An 18,020-nucleotide genomic window follows, 5' to 3' on the forward strand; every position below is an offset into this window, starting at 1 on the left:
GATAAGCGGCAGGAGAGAGGGTGCTGGGTCCCAGGCACCGCCGAATTGATAAGACAAAAAAAATAGAAGAAAGAAGGTCAAGTATGGTAAGTAAACAAACGGAGGGGAAGGTGAAAGGAAACGGAGGGGCAAAAGAATGAAGGAGGGGGCAGAGTGAAGATGCAGAGGGGGCAGAGTGAGGATGCAGAGGGGGAAGAGTGAGTGGATGCAGAGGGGGCAGAGGGCACAGAGTGTGTGGAGATGAAGGAGGGCACAGAGTGTGTGGAGATGAAGGAGGGCACAGAGTGTGTGGAGATGAAGGAGGGCCCAGAGTGTGTGGAGATGAAGGAGGACCCAGAGTGTGCGGAGATGAAGGAGGGCACAGAGTGTGTGGAGATGAAGGAGGGCACAGAGTGTGTGGAGGTGAAGGAGGGCACAGAGTGTGTGGAGATGAAGGAGGACCCAGAGTGTGTGGAGATGAAGGAGGGCACAGTGTGAGTTAGCTGTAAATTATCCTTTGACAGATATATAATTGAAAAAATATATAAAAATATTATTTTCAATTGGATTTACGTGCATTATTTTTGCATACAACTAAATAAGTATTTTTGTCTTGACCTAAATACTTATTACGTTTTTATGATCCAACTACTTATAAAACGGGACTGCTCTGTTATTATTTTGGAGGGGTGCCTAGAAAAAATTATGGATACTCTAAGGGTGCTGCAAACTGCAATAGTTTGGGAACCACTGTCCTAGACAATGAATTTACAGTTTAGGTTCAGTCCATAAGTTGTGGGAGAAGGAGCCCCAATCTGATGGAGGATAGTTCTGGAGTCTTCACTCCTACATGCGGAAGGACAAGTCGGTGTCAGACATCTCTCTGCGATAATATTCATCAAATTTCTCATTCTGACACACCGTGAATTGGTTTTTCCAGTCTCCGCAGATTCCTAGAGAGAGAATATTTAACATAATTCAAGAGAAATAACAGTTACCAGAAGTTAATTTTGTCCCTTTTTGTGACTCATCTACATTAATATAATTGAAATGCAGTAAGTGAGATACTGTCTACTGCATACAAAAGAGAGCTGGAACCAATCAGAAGCCAGCACTAATAATTGTATTATAATAATAGCACAGTGGATGGATTACCTCACAGTTTATCCAAACAGAAGGTACCTGGGGGAAAATGTATCAATATGCGGGTTCTTCAACACCCGCGTGTTCAGCCTCTTCCGCGATTAAATTTCAAGCGGCGCTGCATTGTAAAGGGAAGTTAACCCTTTACAATGCAGCGCCGCTTGAAATTTAATCGCGGAAGAGGCTGAACACGCGGGTGTTGAAGAACCCGCATATTGATACATTTACCCCCTGATGTGCAAAGGACTAACTTCCTGTCTGGCAAGTAACTGCTCTCTCCCTAGGAGGCACACATTCACTAACACAGATATACACAGACACTACATTAACACAGAGATACACAATGCATTAATAACATAATAAAAACAACCAACACACATACATGAAAATCTGCTCTCCTGCTTCCTTTGTATGCTACTCTCATCACCGCCTTCAGTACTTAATAAGTCCTGCCCCCTAGCTGAGTCCATGAAAGCCGCGCCCCCTACTGGGTGCCACAATTACCTGTTCTTCTTGTGGGCGCTGCAGTGAGCTATACCCCTTACAGGTGTAGTGACAAGCCTCACCACCCATGTTTTCCAGTTTCAACATTAATACCCTCACACATTCTACTAAATCCCACATTTTACACCATAGGAAACATTTATCAAAATGTCCCTGATCATGGCAATATGTCAGATTTTTTAAAATTCTCTAGTCTATTGTGGCAATAAAAAACAAATCACTTATTAGCACAATTTAGGCGGGGGTAGGGGATCATCAGGCAGCTGAACAATACGGAGATACTGGCCTGGAGTGGTAATCTCCAATTGTGTGCTTGCTTTCCATCTCAGGAGAGCTACAACAGATCAGTAGTTTGTGTAATGTAAGGTGTTAGCGCAATGAGATGTCTACCTTTCCTCATGAATGGGGAGACAGATTGATCCATGTATGGGTAAGTGCTAAAATTGGACATAGGATTGTTCTTCATGGCCTGGAAGGAGGAATTCTGGTGAATCTTCTCCAGAACTTCATCTGATAAATCCTTTCCCAAGAACTTCATCACCTTTTTTATCTCCCGCCTTGGGTCCTGTACAATTAGGTTAAATAAGAGGATGTCAGCATACAACACACTTTATTACCTTCTCCAAGCACTTCCATAGGACGACTAGTATGTATAACCTTCATTTCATGATAAATAGTAAAGAACCAATTGTTACCTCCTGCATATCCTCATAGAACAGGTACAAGATGTCTCTTTGCTGTCTCATCTTCCACCAGCCCTTCACATGGGAGCTCCATGACCCAAAGGAAACTGCCAGAGATGATGACAAACAGCTCATTGTGGGAGCATTATAGTAACATGAGGCAGATAATTCTCCAAATTCTACAGCCCAGATACAATAGATAACAATGTCTGTGGTGTACCTGGGCCCAGCATAAAACCTGAATTGAGGTCTCCTTGTCCTCTTTCCACAAACACAAGCATCCCACCTATCTCATCTGTTGATACTTTATCCATGCTGCCTTCCTTTATGGGGCTAACTTAAATCTGTCACCTTTTGTCTCTTGTTTGACCCCGTTATCTCTGTGTCCCTTATTTCATGTCCCTAGTGTCTACCCTCTCTTGTCTCCTGTGTCCAGTCCCACTTTCTCCTTTCTTGGGACTACAAAAGTAGTAGATTTAGGTGACCTTCCAGTCCTGAGTTTTTGTGGGAGCACCGTGTTGTGAAAACACAGCACTTTGATCCTGAAGTTCTCCTAGATTTGCTTAAAAAGGCCATGCTGATGCTTCTGTGGTTGCAAGAAGTTAATAAGAAACAAGTAGCCTTGAGGTTGTGTAGAACCTAATAGTTAAGTTACGGATGCTACTACAGCTATGCCACTTAACATAGTTATGGACCCTGCCAAGATACTCCTTGCATTGTTATAGACAAACAAACCTTTCCCCTCCATGAAGGAGTTCAGAAATTCATCCCATGTCCCAGGTTCCGGGTGTCTATATGACATTCTATAGAAATGATAGTACGATACCGCCACATCTTTAGGATTTCTAGCCACGTAGATTACCTAGACACAGATGTTAGAAGTTAGTAGACTAATGGCGCCCATGGTAGTAGACTACAGTATCTAGACTGAGGAATGACCATGTGTACAACAAGGGTGCACAGACACTAGATTAATGAGAGTTCTAAGTTTTGATGCACATGTTATCAAATAGATTTCACAATCCTAACTGACCAGTTTCTTGATTGGGTATGACATTTTTTTTGAACGGCAATTTGACAGGTGGGGAAATTATGCTGACCGTTAAATGGATGTGCAGTAAGGCATTAAGGCTTTGAGATTAAGCTGTAGTATTGAAACAAAAGTGAGCTTTTCCGTTAGATGAGAGACAAGTGTCTAAGATGGGATATAGAAACCTTGCAATTCTTTTCCAAAAAGGTCTCTGGAAGAATGCTGATGGGAAGATGGGTCTTGATGACGCGGCGGAAGTCTAGTTTATCTAGAAGCTCGGTTCCTGATGGAGAAAGGAGAGATATGTGAACTTGACTGGGAATGAAAATAGGTTAAGATGGTCTACATTGTGAGTTATATTAAAAAATGAAGTTTTATGTTTGTGGTGATGCCTGATAGAAACATAATTTTTTTTTTTTTATGGCCAATTCACGGAAGATTAATAGATGTTTTGGCAGAGGATTACTAGCTGTATCTGAAGAAAGACTTTAAAATATCTTAAATGCTCTCTCTTGAATATATCGGAATAACAATTTGCCAAATTTCTAAATTAGAAAAAAACCTTTTAAAAACAGTACATCTTAAGCCATGTGTGCATAGGATGATGATAAATTTGACGGTTTAGCAAGTTGGCAAAATAACATAATCTAAAGTTGTAAAACTCTTGGCCAGTAGAGGAAGATTCCACCAAAGAAAGAACTTTTGTAACTGAGAATTCTTTTCTACGTTACTTTTGTTTAATACAGATATTAATGTTTTAATTCATTTTTAAGCTTTTAGCAAACAAGGTACTTTAGCCAGATTTAAGTCATATGTTATCATGGTGAAATTAGAAGACTTGTCCATTTTTTATGTAACCCCTGGGGATGCTCCAGTTGGACTTGAGCACCCAGGAGCTTCTAACCACAATTGCATCAGTAAGAAAAGAGATGGATATTGTCATTTATTAGTCCAGAAAGATAAACTACATCTTCCACAAGGCTACTGTAAAAAGGGGGCAGAGCCTAACAAGACTGAGAAACCAGAGAGCAGGGGAGGAGGGAGAGAGAGGAGCACCCTGAGATAGACTGAGCTGTGTGACAAGTCCAGATAGGTGACCCTTGTCAGAATTGTGAGGTCCGGTGGGGATGTCCGAGCGACCAAAACGCAGCAGGGGAAAAGGGCCCTTGTTCTCGTGTTCTGGTGCGCTGGGCACTCATTTTACTGTAAGGGAAAGGGGAAAATATGGCAGATCCACAAGGTGAGTGCACCACGGGAACATCCCTCGCCATGCTATACTCACGGATTCAGTGGGTTCAGGGGTTCTCACTCGCAGGGGTCTTCCGAGGACCTTGTCTAATGACCAATGCCTGTAAAACAAGGGAGACCAAGCCACACAGAACAATCCCTTCCCCAACACCCCAGGTACTCACCAAATCCTGTGGGACCACTACGGGACGCACCGTACCTTTCTTCTTCTGGAACGGAATTCTTGAACTCACACGTCCTCGGCCATCCGGGTCCACTGGAACTCTGTCGCGCCACAGGCCTCCGCCTGCTACCCGATTCCCGGCTGTTAAGCCCGCCTTGTAATGGGGCTAAGGACTTTAGGTGCCCTTCCGGACGGATAAAGGGGCTTTGTAAGCCACTCTCAGTAACTTAACCACTTAACTATCAAGGGACCAAGTGTCCCCTATGGTACCCAGGGACCTAGCGTCCTTCTAGACCAGGGCCTAACGCCCACTACCAACTGTAAGAGCCTACTGCCCTGCTAACCACCAGGACCTTCTATCCCTCTAACCACAAGGACCCAATGTCCTTGTTACAACTACAGGGCTGCCGCCCTGCTACTCTGTCAGGAGCCTAGCGCTCCCCTCACTTAGAGGCCTGCGCCTCTCTACACTGAAGGTCCTTGCGTCCTGTTATGCTCTCAAGGGCCTTGCGCCCTGCTACGCACTCAAGGGCCTTGCGCCCTGCTAACTCTAGCTATGGGCCTTATGCCCAGATAAACTCCAGGGCCTATTGCCCTTCCTCACTGGTGCCTAAAGCTCAGACTAGCCTAGGGCCTGGTGCCCTGCCTGAACTAAGGGCCTCGTGCTCTGCCTGCACTATGGGCCTAATGCCCTGCCTGAACCAAGGGATGGATGTCCAATAAGCAAAACCTACCTAACTCCTAACTGTCCAGGGCCTTATGCCCACCTAGCGCAGCACAGGCCTAGTGGCCGGAATATGCCCATGGGCCTTATGCCGACCTAACCGAGTATCTTTATACTCGCCTGCTCCACACAGGAAACTATGATTGCCTCGCCGTCTTCGGGCCTTCCAGACCCTTCAGCCGGCGGTGCCTCTTCTCTGCTTTGGCGCTCGCATCCCCACTGTCTTCTTGTCGGGGACGCTCTTAGCCCTTACAAGGGCTCCCCACCGGCGAGCTCTCCTTTGGCTTCATCCCGGCGTCTTCTTTCTTGTTTCCGGCGGGCTTCTCTTGTGGCGTTTCCTTTTCATCAGGTGCCGATCCAGCGATGTCCATCTAGCTCCGCCGCTGGACTGTTCTGAAAAGATGGCGGTGCCCAGCGGCTTATAAAGCCGCAGGCACGCCGACATCATTGGTCGGTGCCGCGAGCCCTGATTTGCGCCGGCGCCTAAATGTTCAAATGGCCAGAGGCGAGTCAGGATTGGCTCGCCTGTCCAGCCACTGATTCGCCAGCAGTGGGAAGTGAGCCCTGAGCCGCCACTGGGACCTGCAAGGAAAGAAGGAGAATACTCACCACTGGAACGCTTCCTTTTTCTTCCTTCTTCACCCTCTTCACGGGCACCTAATCTGCGAGGCACCTCTCCACAGAAGGGCACTGGATTGGTGATCTGAGCAGAGAGAACAGACAGTCTTAAGAAATATCATAGCAGAGTGGAGTGGTGAACAGAGCCTGCTGGAAGTCACAGCTTGAAGCTGTAGGGGGAGGGTTGCATGCACCTCTAAAGAAGGACATTTTGCAAGTCAGCCATTTTGGAGATAACCAAGTTCAGACCTGTGACACACTGGTGCAGATAAGTTACTGTGGTTAATCTACCTATCTGTTATTATTCAAGTGGGGTTTGGACTATATCTGGCCACAAGGGCTGAAGAGTCAGGGATAGATGGGTGGGCAGGTAAATGTGCAGCAAATGTCTGTGTAATCAGCATTTGTGGAACTACAAGTCCCAGGATACGAATAAGAAAGTATATAAGTTGAGGATTTTACAGTTGTTGCTACAGCAGGGTTTGTATACTGTGACTGCTGTACCTTACTGCAAGTGATTTAAAGGCCTCTAAAAGCTTCAAACTGGACACATGCTTCCATGCCATGCTGGCATCCATACAGAAGGGCCCCAACTTGCAGTGCACTGCTCCATCTGTGTGGTGTGTTGAGTGCTACCAGTGCGTGTGTTTGGCGGTATATGGTAAAAATATAAGTAAATATATAGATACATTCACCATTTGAGATAATTTCAGTATCAGGAGCCAGTAAGCTTAACATATGATATATTGGTCCGGTGCATAAGGTTTAGACAATTAATGTTTATGTCTTATACTGTTGATATTATTGATTTATTTAGAGTTAGTAAGAGTGGGCTCTATTTTCACCCACACTGTATTGTATTGTTCACACTTTATTTAATATTATACCAAAGTCTATTTTTCTTTAAAATCACAAAATCTGCATTTAGTGGTTCCAGTTATATAAATGTGCCAGATTGGCTTCTGCAGTACAGTGTGTGTCACAGTGTGTTAGTACTGGGCAGGGGGTTTCCCAAATGTTACATTTATACTATATCAGAAGAATACCTGAGGGCATGGTTGATCCCACACACTCCAGGAAAGGCACTCGGTCAAATATGGCTTTATTCTGGCTTTTCTCTGTCTCTCCTCCATTCCGAATTAAGTCCACAATCTCACTCATCCATGTTGTTCCTGTAAGAGACACATTTCTATAACCATGCAGGAGATATAGGTGATGTCTTGGTTGCGGGGTTGCTACAAATGCATACTAGAGTAAATTCTCACCAGATTTAGGATAGGTGCAGATCAGCAGATCATCTGCTTTGGCTTGGAACTGCACCACGTTCTCCCAGTTGTCTGCGAATGCCTTTAAGATGGGCATTTCGCTTATCAGTTTCAGCCTGGTACGTTTTTCCATGTCTGCTGGTATTAGGAGGCAGAATCTGTTTCACCGACTTGAGCAGTTGAATGAAAGGCTGGGGGAGAGGAGGATAAGTGTCCTGCAAATCACTTATCTGTGGCAATGCCTGTAGGGTAAATACAATCAACAAATGTCAGGTCAGGAGGTGTCAATTTTGTCTTTGAGAAGTGGTGTCTACGCATCTAAGGGCTATCGACCTGCCAAGCAATATCTCACAATGTGTAAAATATGGATAAGGCCTCAGAACACTAGGTGCAAATGCTCATTTTAAAGTGTTTTTTGATCCCATAGCTACGACATACGCCCATTGTGCTCACTCAAGATGTGGTAGTCAGCATATCAATGCTAACTTCCCCGACATGACTTACCCCGACATCAAGACTCAGAATGGCTCCTTCCCGACCATCAGTGATGACATCTCCTCTTTAAAGTGACTTCACCCAATCCCGATCAAGTATAAAGCCGGCTCCACTTGATGACCTCATTCACCACGGCGACGGTATTATCGCTGTTGTTAAGGGGGTAATGTAAGTATGTACCCATGTACAATGTAGTTTACAAAGCTTTCTACGTTGTACAAGGGTGCATATTTATATTACCCCCTTAACAACAGCAATAATCCCGTCGGCATGGTGAATGACGTCATCAAGTAGAGCCGGCTTCTTACTTGATCGGGATTGGGTGAAGTAGATTTGAAGAGGAGTTGTGATCGCTGATGATCAGGAAGGAGAACTTCAGAGTCGTCTTGTCGGGGTACTCGGCATCGATATGCCGTTCCCCACCCTATCATACATGTGTACTTAGGAGGTCATGTATGAAAAGGCAAAGATGCAGCACAAGATCATGTTTGGTGTTACAGGGCAAGATGGAGACATTTACAGACAAGGTGAAAGTTGCACAGGCTGATGGGAGGATTTGGGCACAGCGACGGAGCTCCTTGCTAAGTACGGAGAAGGAGCACTGGTGCGCCTTGTTTTGCAGAGGAGCAAAAACGAACCAAAAAATATTCAACAGGTAAAAGTGGCACAAAGACAGCCCAAAGTCCCCTCACTGGCATGATTCATGTAAGACAAATGAAGCATCTCCCGAAAGCAGAGAGAAGAGCATGCACCTTTAAGTGTGCTAGGCAGACAATCTAACTGCAATGCTGCATCCAGCAGCTTGGCAAATGAAGTCCTGCCCAATTATGTCACTTGACTTCAGACCGGCCATCGTGAGTTTTTACACTGTGCAGTCCATTCTAAAAATGGTGGTTTAGTCATGTGGTATATGGAAAACTTAAATACTGTACAAGTCAGACATAAGTGACCAGGATATTTTATAGTCCCTGTCAGCACATACAGCCAAGAATGTCCAGCACATACAGCCCAGAATGTCCAGCACATACAGCCTAGAATGTCCAGCACATACAGCACAATGTATGGAGAACTTAAATACTGTACAAATCAGACGTAACTTATCAGGATATTCCGTAGTCCGTGTCAGCACATTCAGGCCACAATGCAAAGCACAATAGGCTCAACATGTCCAGCACAAAAGGTCAGAATGCACAACATATACATCCCAGAACGACAGTCAGCCCAGAATGTCTAGCACTTACAGCCAGGAATGTCCAGCACATGAAGCCCAGAATGTCCAGCATATTAGTTTAGAGCAGTGGTGTCCAACCTTTTAGCTTCCCTGGGCCACATTGGAAGACGACGAGTTGGTTTGGGCCGCACATAACATACATTAACAATAACGATAGCTGATCATCCAAAAAAACCATAGAAAACATAGTTAACATATATATATATATATATATATATGAGAAAAAAAGTGATATATATATATATATATCACTTTTTTTTCAAATCCCCCTATACTTACCTTTCAATCGCCCTGTTCAAAAACTCCTCTCTAGTTATTATACTATAATCACTTTTTGTATTGTTTCGATGCAATATCAATAAAGTGCATTTAAGCCAGGCATTGTATATCAGGGTGCCCTGACCAGGCCTGCGGTACCTGACATATACACCACTGTGACCCCAAATTGTGACCTGTTTTGCTAATTACACCACTATGTTAGTTAAGGGATATCAACTTATAATGGGCCAAAGAGAATAATATATAATGCCCCATTAGTATTACAAGTAGATGTATGTAGCAGGGAGATAAGGTCCATGATACTCCAGGACCAGGTGACTTTTATTCACTGGTCAGCGTCCCTTGAAATAATAAAAAAAATCCCCCTTAACTTAACTTTTAATCGGCTTGTTCTCCTGTCCTCTTCTCTTCTTTTCTCCAATTCTGTGCTGCTGATTGCTCTTCTCGCGCGGGTGACTCCTCTGTGCTGCGCTCCGCAATGGATGTTGTGCGTGATGACATCACGCCCGACATTCACTGCGAGCACCGCACGGAGGAGGAGACAAGGGAGGGAGCCGGAGTACCAGCTGACGTGACCGCAAGGTAAGTATTTTCTTTTCTTTTTTTTTGCAGGATTTTTTTTTCCATTAACAGTGCTGCCCCCTTGCCACAACCAAAACTCCTTCTGGGCCACATTTACAGGCGTGCTGGGCCGAATGCGGCCCGCGAGCCGCGGGTTGGACAACCCTGGTTTAGAGTTTACAGCACAGTGTCAGATCTATGCTGAACACACATAGCCCAGCAATAGTGCCACATGTCTAGCTCATACACTAAGTGTTCCACGTAACCACCTCAATGGTGCTTTGTGACCCCCTGATAGAGGCTAGACCAGGGGTCGGTAACCCACGGCATGCGTGCCAGACTTGGCTCGCCGACCACTTTTGTCTGGCACGCCAGAGCACTGCTGCTGTCTCACTAAACCTACCAAAGTTGACCGAAACGGAGCTGCTGCACATGCATATGCGTAGATATAACCTGGGGGCACACCTATGAGGGGCACCAGGAACTGGGGGCACAACTATGATACATGACATGAATTGAGGGCACAGATATTAGGCATAATATGATCTGTGACACAACTATGTGGCATAATATGAACTGGGTAAAGTGGTCAAAATGAAAATTTAGTAGCAGTGGTATGGAAAATGTAGGTGAATAGAATTTCATAGTTTCACAATCAAGGCAGTAGAAGAAGTGGCGGTATGGTATGCCACTGTGTACCTGCACACTTTGACCACTATATATACAACTTATACACAACATATATATACAACTGGCACACCTAGGCTTGAAAAGATTTTTGCTGGCACACCGACAGAAGAAGGTTGCCGATCCCTAGACTCTCATAGGTCACTGCGTCTGTCGATTTTTCTGTGGTAAAGTTTAACTGGCTGTCGGTTTTACCTATATGAAAAGCAACAATAGCGCTATAACCAGTGATGCTGCAAGTTGCTTCCTCTCGATTCCCTTTTATGACCGTACCTGGTACCTGTGAGGGAGATTGCAGTGTGATGGGATGACCTGACAAATCTGGAACTATACAGGAATGGAAGCTGCTCAATCAATTTATAGGTCACAGCAGGTGCATGACAGGATGGCGTATCCAGGAAGGAACAAATACAGAGAATCTGTAACATTGCAGGATAGAATGTATAGTACTTGGTGAAGGCAAAACAAATCACAGGACGTCCTATTTGTTTTATGCTACTTTCCACTTTAAGGAAGAATCATCTCAGTTTTTGTCACAACAAAATCTGTTCCTAGTGTTGGAACATGCGTCTGTGGTTTGGCCAGGTGAGCACAGAAGAGTGCTACCAATACTTAGAAAAGAAACATCTGTGATTACAACCTGCTCTCTCTGTCCAGTTTATCCCTGCTTGGAGCAAACCTCTCCTAGTACCCATGTCATACCAAGATGGCCGGTTCTCGGGGAGGGCAAATATGGCACTAGCACAGGGCCACTATCCTAGAGAGCACATACAGTAGATGCAGACAATTTGTGGATCAATCATTCACTAGGAACTACTGATGCACCATTTGCAGAGGTGTTGCCAAACCCTTATAAAATAGGCATTCATGAAAAAATGCGAAAAACTTTTTTTTCTCCCTATTTTTTTTCAATGAAATACATTTATCAGGAAGTTTTTAATGTCTACTGTACATAAAATACATTATTATAGTTGCTCCTGATTACAAACACATGTTCTAGCTAGAGATGCTCAGGCTCGGTTCCTCGGAAACCGAACAGACCCGAACTTAATGGATCCTAGTACCAAGCCGAGTCAGCACGGTACTTTCGCGCTCTTTCGGATTAGAAAACGAGGCAAAACGTCATTGTGATGTCGTCGGATCTCGGGAGTTTTGGAATCTAGAAATTCCGCCCTTCACAGCGATCTAGCGCCATTTGAGAGAGGGATACAGAAGGATAGTATAGAGTAGAGCAGTTGGATAGGCAAAGTTAGATAATTGAAAGAGGAGGGTGGAAGCAGTGTTAAAGAAAGTAATCAGTGACATTCAGGAGAGCTCCACTACTCCAGTGTTATCTCATTGCAGAAAAATACAAATACTAGTGCTGCTGGCAGGGTTGGTGTAATTCTGCAGTCCAATTCTACTGTGTTCTATAGGTACTACAGCGGCACTATGATGTTGATGATGATGATGACAGGAGAGCTCCAGTGGTAAATCTCATTGCAGAAAAATACAAATAATAGTGCTTACAGGGTTGATGTAATTCTGCAGTCCAATTCTACAGTGTTATATAGGTAACACACAGATAGGAGAGCTCAAGTGTTAAATCTCATAGCAGAAAAATACAAATAATAGTGCTTACAGGGTTGATGTAATTCTGCAGTCCAATTCTACTGTGTTATATAGGTAACACAAAAAGTTGAGCTGCGTTGCTAATTACAAATAGTAATCCTTAAATTTGCACCAAAAAGTGTACGGTGTTATATACACCCAAAGACAAGAGCTCCATTTCTCCATTGCTAATTGTCATTGCTGAAATACAAATAGTAGTCCTTCAAGGCTTTTCTTCTGAATTTGCACTAAAAGTGTACGGTGTTATATACACCCAAAGAGAAAAGCTCCATTTCTCCATTGCTAACTGTCATTGCTAAAATACAAAAACTAGCCTAGCAGGCTTTTCTTCTAAATTTGCACCAAAAAGTGTACAGTGTTATATACACCCAAAAACACAAGCACCATAATTGTCATTGCTGAAATACAAATACTAGGGCTGGCAGGCTTGGTCTTCTGAATTTGCAGTCAAATTGTACGGTGTTATATAGGTTACACACAAAGAGGAGAGCTCCGTTGCTAATTGTCATTGTTGAAATAGAAATAAGGGGGCTGACAGTCTTGGTCTAAATCTGCAGTTACATTTTACTGTACCATAGCTCACTCAGAAACAGGAGAGGTGACAGGGTTCAGTGCTGAAACAGAAATTGTAATAATAGGGCTGTCAGTGTTCTTAAAAGTATCCAGTGACATTCTACTGTGCCATAGCTCATACACAAACAGTAGGGATGGCATTGTTGGTGTCACTCTCCAGTCTCAGTCATGATGATACTAATCCCTCTACCTCATGTGCTAAAGTCTATGTTCATGTGCATAGTGGTTTTAAGTCAGGGAAACAAAAATTTTAATAAAAAGCTAGTACCTTTTTAAAGAAAAAAAACACCTCTCTAATAAAGGTGAAAGTTTACTGTCGAAAAACATAAAATTGCCAACATGCCTTTCTACCCAAAATATTACCAAGCATAGCAGCATCAGCTAGCTCCCTTCTCTAAGCTAGATCTCAGCATCTGCAATCTACACTGTCATCATATTCACCCTCATCAGTGTGTACATCATCCTCAAACAATACAAATTCATCCCCACTGGAATCCTCCATCACAGAAGTCTGTGTACTTTGATGTTATTGCCAGTAATGGCCTTCCTCATGGAATTTGCAGTTCATTTTACAAAAAAGCTGTCACAATTTTTGGGCAATTCTTTTAGACCAGACCAAATGTCAAAATGTTGTGCAGACTCATCTGCATCACCACTGGGTGTCTTGGGAAAGCTAAGTTTTTTCCTAGCAGCAATTTCAAGAGAAACTGAAGGAGGAGACGTCATTGTGTCATATACCACTTGAGCTTCAGCTTGCTGGCCAGGAGCTCATTGCATCTCTTGAGATCTGGGTCAGTTTTAAAGAAAGAGAAGAAATAGCTCTTAAACCTAGAATCAAGCACAGTTGCCAAAATGTAATGATGTAATGATGTTGATAACTCTTGGATCCTGGCGAAGCGAATAAAGTACTTAGTCTACAAGTCCAACATAATTAGCGGAATTGCTTTGTTTCATTACCTCCTTCAATTTCTCTTGCTGCTTTTCAAAAAGTCTAATTAGGGGAATCACTTGACTCAAGTTAACAGTGTCTGCACTCTCTTCACAGGTGAGTACTTCGAGTGGTTTCAGCACCTTGCATAACACGGGAAGAATTCTCCACTGTGCTGGACTAAAGTGCATTCCCCCTAAATTCTATTCTTCATGTAGCTGCTGCATTCTCCTACATGCTGTTGCAGAATCCCGAAAATGTCCCTAAATATTTCGGGACACAGACAGCATCGTCTGCATGTCATTGTCATTTTTTGAAAAGTTCTGTACCACCAAGTTGATTGTGTGAGCAAAACAGGGAATGTGATGGAATTCTCACCGATGTAATGCTCTAACAATATTGGTGGTGTTATCAGAAATCACATATCCTCAGGAGAGTCCAATCAGGATAAGCCATTTTGCAATGACATCACTTTGTTTTTCAAACAAGTTGTCAGCAGTATTACCTCTGACCTGCGCCTTGTCTAGTCTCTGATAACAACCTCTCACTCCCGCCTTCAAGACTTCTCCTGTGCTGGTCCCCACTTATGGAATTCCCCACCACGCTCAATCAGACTTTCCCACAGCCTTCAAATCTTTAGATGATCTTTGAAAAGCCATCTCTTTTTTAGAGGTGACCTTATCCTCGATAACACTATTCACACTAATGCACCCTCACAACTGTCCCAATTTCCACTCTGCGCCACACTCGCTCCTCTTGTTTCAGCTGTGCCCTCTTTCCTTTAGAATGTAAACTCTCTAATGAGCAGGGTCCTCTATACCCTTTGTTTTCATGTCTCCATTCATTTTGTCTGCCTTGTCTGTTCTTGTTTTATGTATGTCCTTGTGTTTCCTACTGTACGGCGCTGTCGAGCACTGTGGTGCCTTACAAATCTATGATAATTATAATACTACTACTACTACTACTACTACTACTAATAATAATATTCTTAGTGAAGCAGATGATACACAGAGTAGCCTGCCTCTGAAAAATGTGACGTACTTGTGTACATGCTGCTGCTGTTCCTGCTGGTGAAGGCGAATCACCAACCCACTGGGCTGTCACAGTCATATAGACTTTAGTTTGCCAGTTCCGCTTGTCCACATATCTGTGGTTAAGTTTACAGTGGGTAGAATGGTATTTTGTAGACCAATAATTACATTTTTTTGAACCTTCTGGTAGAGGTGAGGAATAGCTTTTCTAGTAAAATGGTGTCGTGATGGAGTTTGGTAACGGGGACTTTGCGACTGTCTGACAGCTTTCATACTTGCTAAGGATTGTTTAACAGTCAATTGTTGTAAACTACTAGTAGTCTTCTTCTTGGTCTGCTTCTGGGTTGAAGATCCACCCCCAGCAGCAGCAGTGGGACTAACGTTCAAGGATTCTTCTGAGGAATCCTGTATAGGGGAGGAGTCCTCTCGCATTAGCAACTTGGATGCAGGACTAACTACTATCACTTGTGAGGATATTGATGATGAAGGTGTTGGGGGTGTAGATCTCAGGTGCTGGGATATAGATGGGAGAAGGGAGGTAGCTGATGCTGGACTGCTTGTTGTTATTTTTTTAGCATAAGTTTCTGATTTTTCCAAAAGCTTGCCATGAACTTGCTTCAAATGGTGTAACATGGATGAGGATCCTAGATGGTTAAGGTCCCTACCTCTACTGACTGTGGCTTTACAATGCTACAAATGGCTAGACAACTGTTGTCAGAATTTGGGTAAAAATAATTCCACACATAAGAGGTGGATTTTTTGGTCTTGTGCCTAGCCATGACAATGGCCTTCTTATCACTGGCAAGAACTGCTACAGTGTTTGTTTGAAAGTGTATGAAAATAATATTGTGACCTGTGAGGTGGTCAGAATTGACTGCAAATGAGTTTAAATTAGTGTTTTTGAGGTTACTACTAATGTAGGAACAAAAAAATAGCAAAATTATGTGATTTTAGCATATTTTAATTAATTCCAAAACCAAAACACAAAGCTAATCCAGATCCAAAACTAAAACCAAAACCAGTTCACGGGGATCAGTGAACATCTCTAAATTAAACCTTCCTGTGCCTTCAGGTGTTGGACATTCACACATCAATAGGTTTAATTAATTAACATGAGATTAACATGGGTCCTTTCTTCAGACAGTTGCAGAATACACATTTCCTTCACTCTATTGCTAACTTGAGAATCCCCAAAGAAAGTTACAAAACCCCAAACAAGTCATTTCTCTACCACAAAATACACAAAAGACTTTCTAGCAAATGCTTATTAGATATATTCCTCAGAAATAATGCATTTCCTATAGCAGAGTTAAAAGACATAACGAATTTCCTCCCGTGGTTTTAGAAATAAAGATATTCCCTTTACCAAAATACACACAATATCAATAATAAGTACATTTTCAATTATATAAATAAGCACCCTGCGCTATTTCCTTTAATAAATGTATACCACAAGTTACTTATAAGTGATCCAGTCACAGTTACTCTGCCCTAGATAGGGGTATTCTGTGTTTTATGACAGCTTACGCTGCATGGCTTCAATACTGGCACATATGGCATTGAAGGATCACCAATCAACACACATCCCATCAGTCCTGGAAATGGAACAAAATCCCTGTTCCGCAAGACCGTGGGACAACCCCCTTAAATGCTTTATCCCTTAACAAGCTCATACTTGCAAATGAAGGGAAAACAATGAAAGTGAAGGGAAAGTCCTGTTACTTCGGTAAACACTTCTATTATAATGGCCTTGTGCCGTCATGCACACAGCCGACCATGCTGTACAGAGCTCTGCCCAGCAGCTATAGTCACACATGCCCCCTCTCTCTGGCCAACAGCTATAGTCTACATGCCCCATCTCTCTGCCCAGCAGCTATAGTCCACATGCCCCCTCTCTCTGCCCAGCAGCTATAGTCTACATGCCCCATCTCTCTGCCCAGCAGCTATAGTCCACATGCCCCCTCTCTCTGCCCAGCAGCTATAGTCCACATGCCCCTTCTCTCTGCCCAGCAGCTATAGTCCATATGCCCCTTCCCTCTGCCCAGCAGCTATAGTCCACATGCCCCCTCTCTCTGCCCAGCAGCTATAGTCCACATGCGCCTTCTCTCTGCCCAGCAGCTATAGTCCACATGCCCACTCCCCATCACATCTTCTTACCTTTTTCTCCACTGCAAAGCACAGGAAGATTTACAGCAGCCCGCCCACACTCTGTACGGTGTGATCACTGCTCTGATAGTGAGATAAAGACGCAGTTGCCATTCTGCCTGCACTCCTAGGGCGGGTGATTGCCCCCCTCTAGATCTGCCCATGCTCCCAGCTAGGACCTGGTCCGGCTCTGCACACAACCCCCCCCCTTTTTTTTTTTTAACTATAAAGCTCCAGTGGGGCCCTCCCCCCAGGCAGTTCCAGCCCCGGGTAGTTTTTACCCGCCCCCCCCCCTTCCCGCTCTTGGCACCCCTGAATGTCTAGCTAGCAGTGGTGTGCCTTAATAGTCAAATACTAATTTTAATGACATAATTTGAATGAAGTTAACATACATGGTATATAATCTATCCTATTATGTGACCTGAATAGGAATGATAATTATGATCATTGTAGTTGTTTTGTACAGCCCCTATCATCCGGCTGTTCATGACAAAAGCACTGTACTAATTAATAACTTATGAGACCTGGTATGATGGAGTAATTTGTACGATAATCCAAAACATTGTCAATCAGTGATATATGACTAATATTTTAATCACTTTTTTCAATCTTTTTTAACTTTCTAATTATTCATTTAATAATTCGCTCATAAGGTGTTTTAATAATAATAATAATAATAATAATAATAATGATAAAGATGTTATTTTAATCAATGGATGAACCTTAGATCCATTTGGGAGAGTCTTTCTTCTTCTTTTTTTTATATATGATATTTTTCTCTCTCCGACAGCACCTCCTGCAAGTTTATAATCGTGATATTTGTGAATATAACGGGTGGTTCGAATTATAATAAGGAAGTTCTGTGCGAGGTTTTCTTTATAATATTATGTGTACCTTAATGCCCCTAATGCCCCCATTGCAATTCAGTCTGTGGCTGTTGTGGAACTAAAAGCTTATCTAGGCAGGGCGTGTTGCCTCAGCCTGCATTATACAGATAATACACATGTTATATATACAGTACACATGCAGTAATATACATTAGGTATAAATACAGCATAAATACATGTTATTATTAAATATCTTTATATTATACACACTGTATGAGACACACACAAATATAGA

General features: G+C 43.1%; 1 protein-coding gene across 1 annotated transcript in view; it reads right to left on the bottom strand.

The window, feature by feature from the left end:
- The window catches only part of LOC142097271 (sulfotransferase 1 family member D1-like), a 24,116-nt gene continuing 6,096 nt past the window's right edge, over positions 1-18,020 (bottom strand). The window contains exons 2-8 of the mRNA XM_075178966.1: positions 7,358-7,599; positions 7,139-7,264; positions 3,525-3,622; positions 3,045-3,171; positions 2,322-2,416; positions 2,017-2,191; positions 1-932 (exon numbers count right to left, since the gene is read on the bottom strand). Coding sequence (XP_075035067.1) covers positions 826-932; positions 2,017-2,191; positions 2,322-2,416; positions 3,045-3,171; positions 3,525-3,622; positions 7,139-7,264; positions 7,358-7,490 — 861 coding nt within the window. The 5' untranslated portion in view covers positions 7,491-7,599 and the 3' untranslated portion in view covers positions 1-825. The remainder of the gene's footprint in view (positions 933-2,016; positions 2,192-2,321; positions 2,417-3,044; positions 3,172-3,524; positions 3,623-7,138; positions 7,265-7,357; positions 7,600-18,020) is intronic.

This window comes from Mixophyes fleayi, chromosome 7 (assembly GCF_038048845.1).
Source record: "Mixophyes fleayi isolate aMixFle1 chromosome 7, aMixFle1.hap1, whole genome shotgun sequence".
In the NCBI taxonomy this organism is placed as follows: Eukaryota; Metazoa; Chordata; class Amphibia; order Anura; family Limnodynastidae; genus Mixophyes; species Mixophyes fleayi.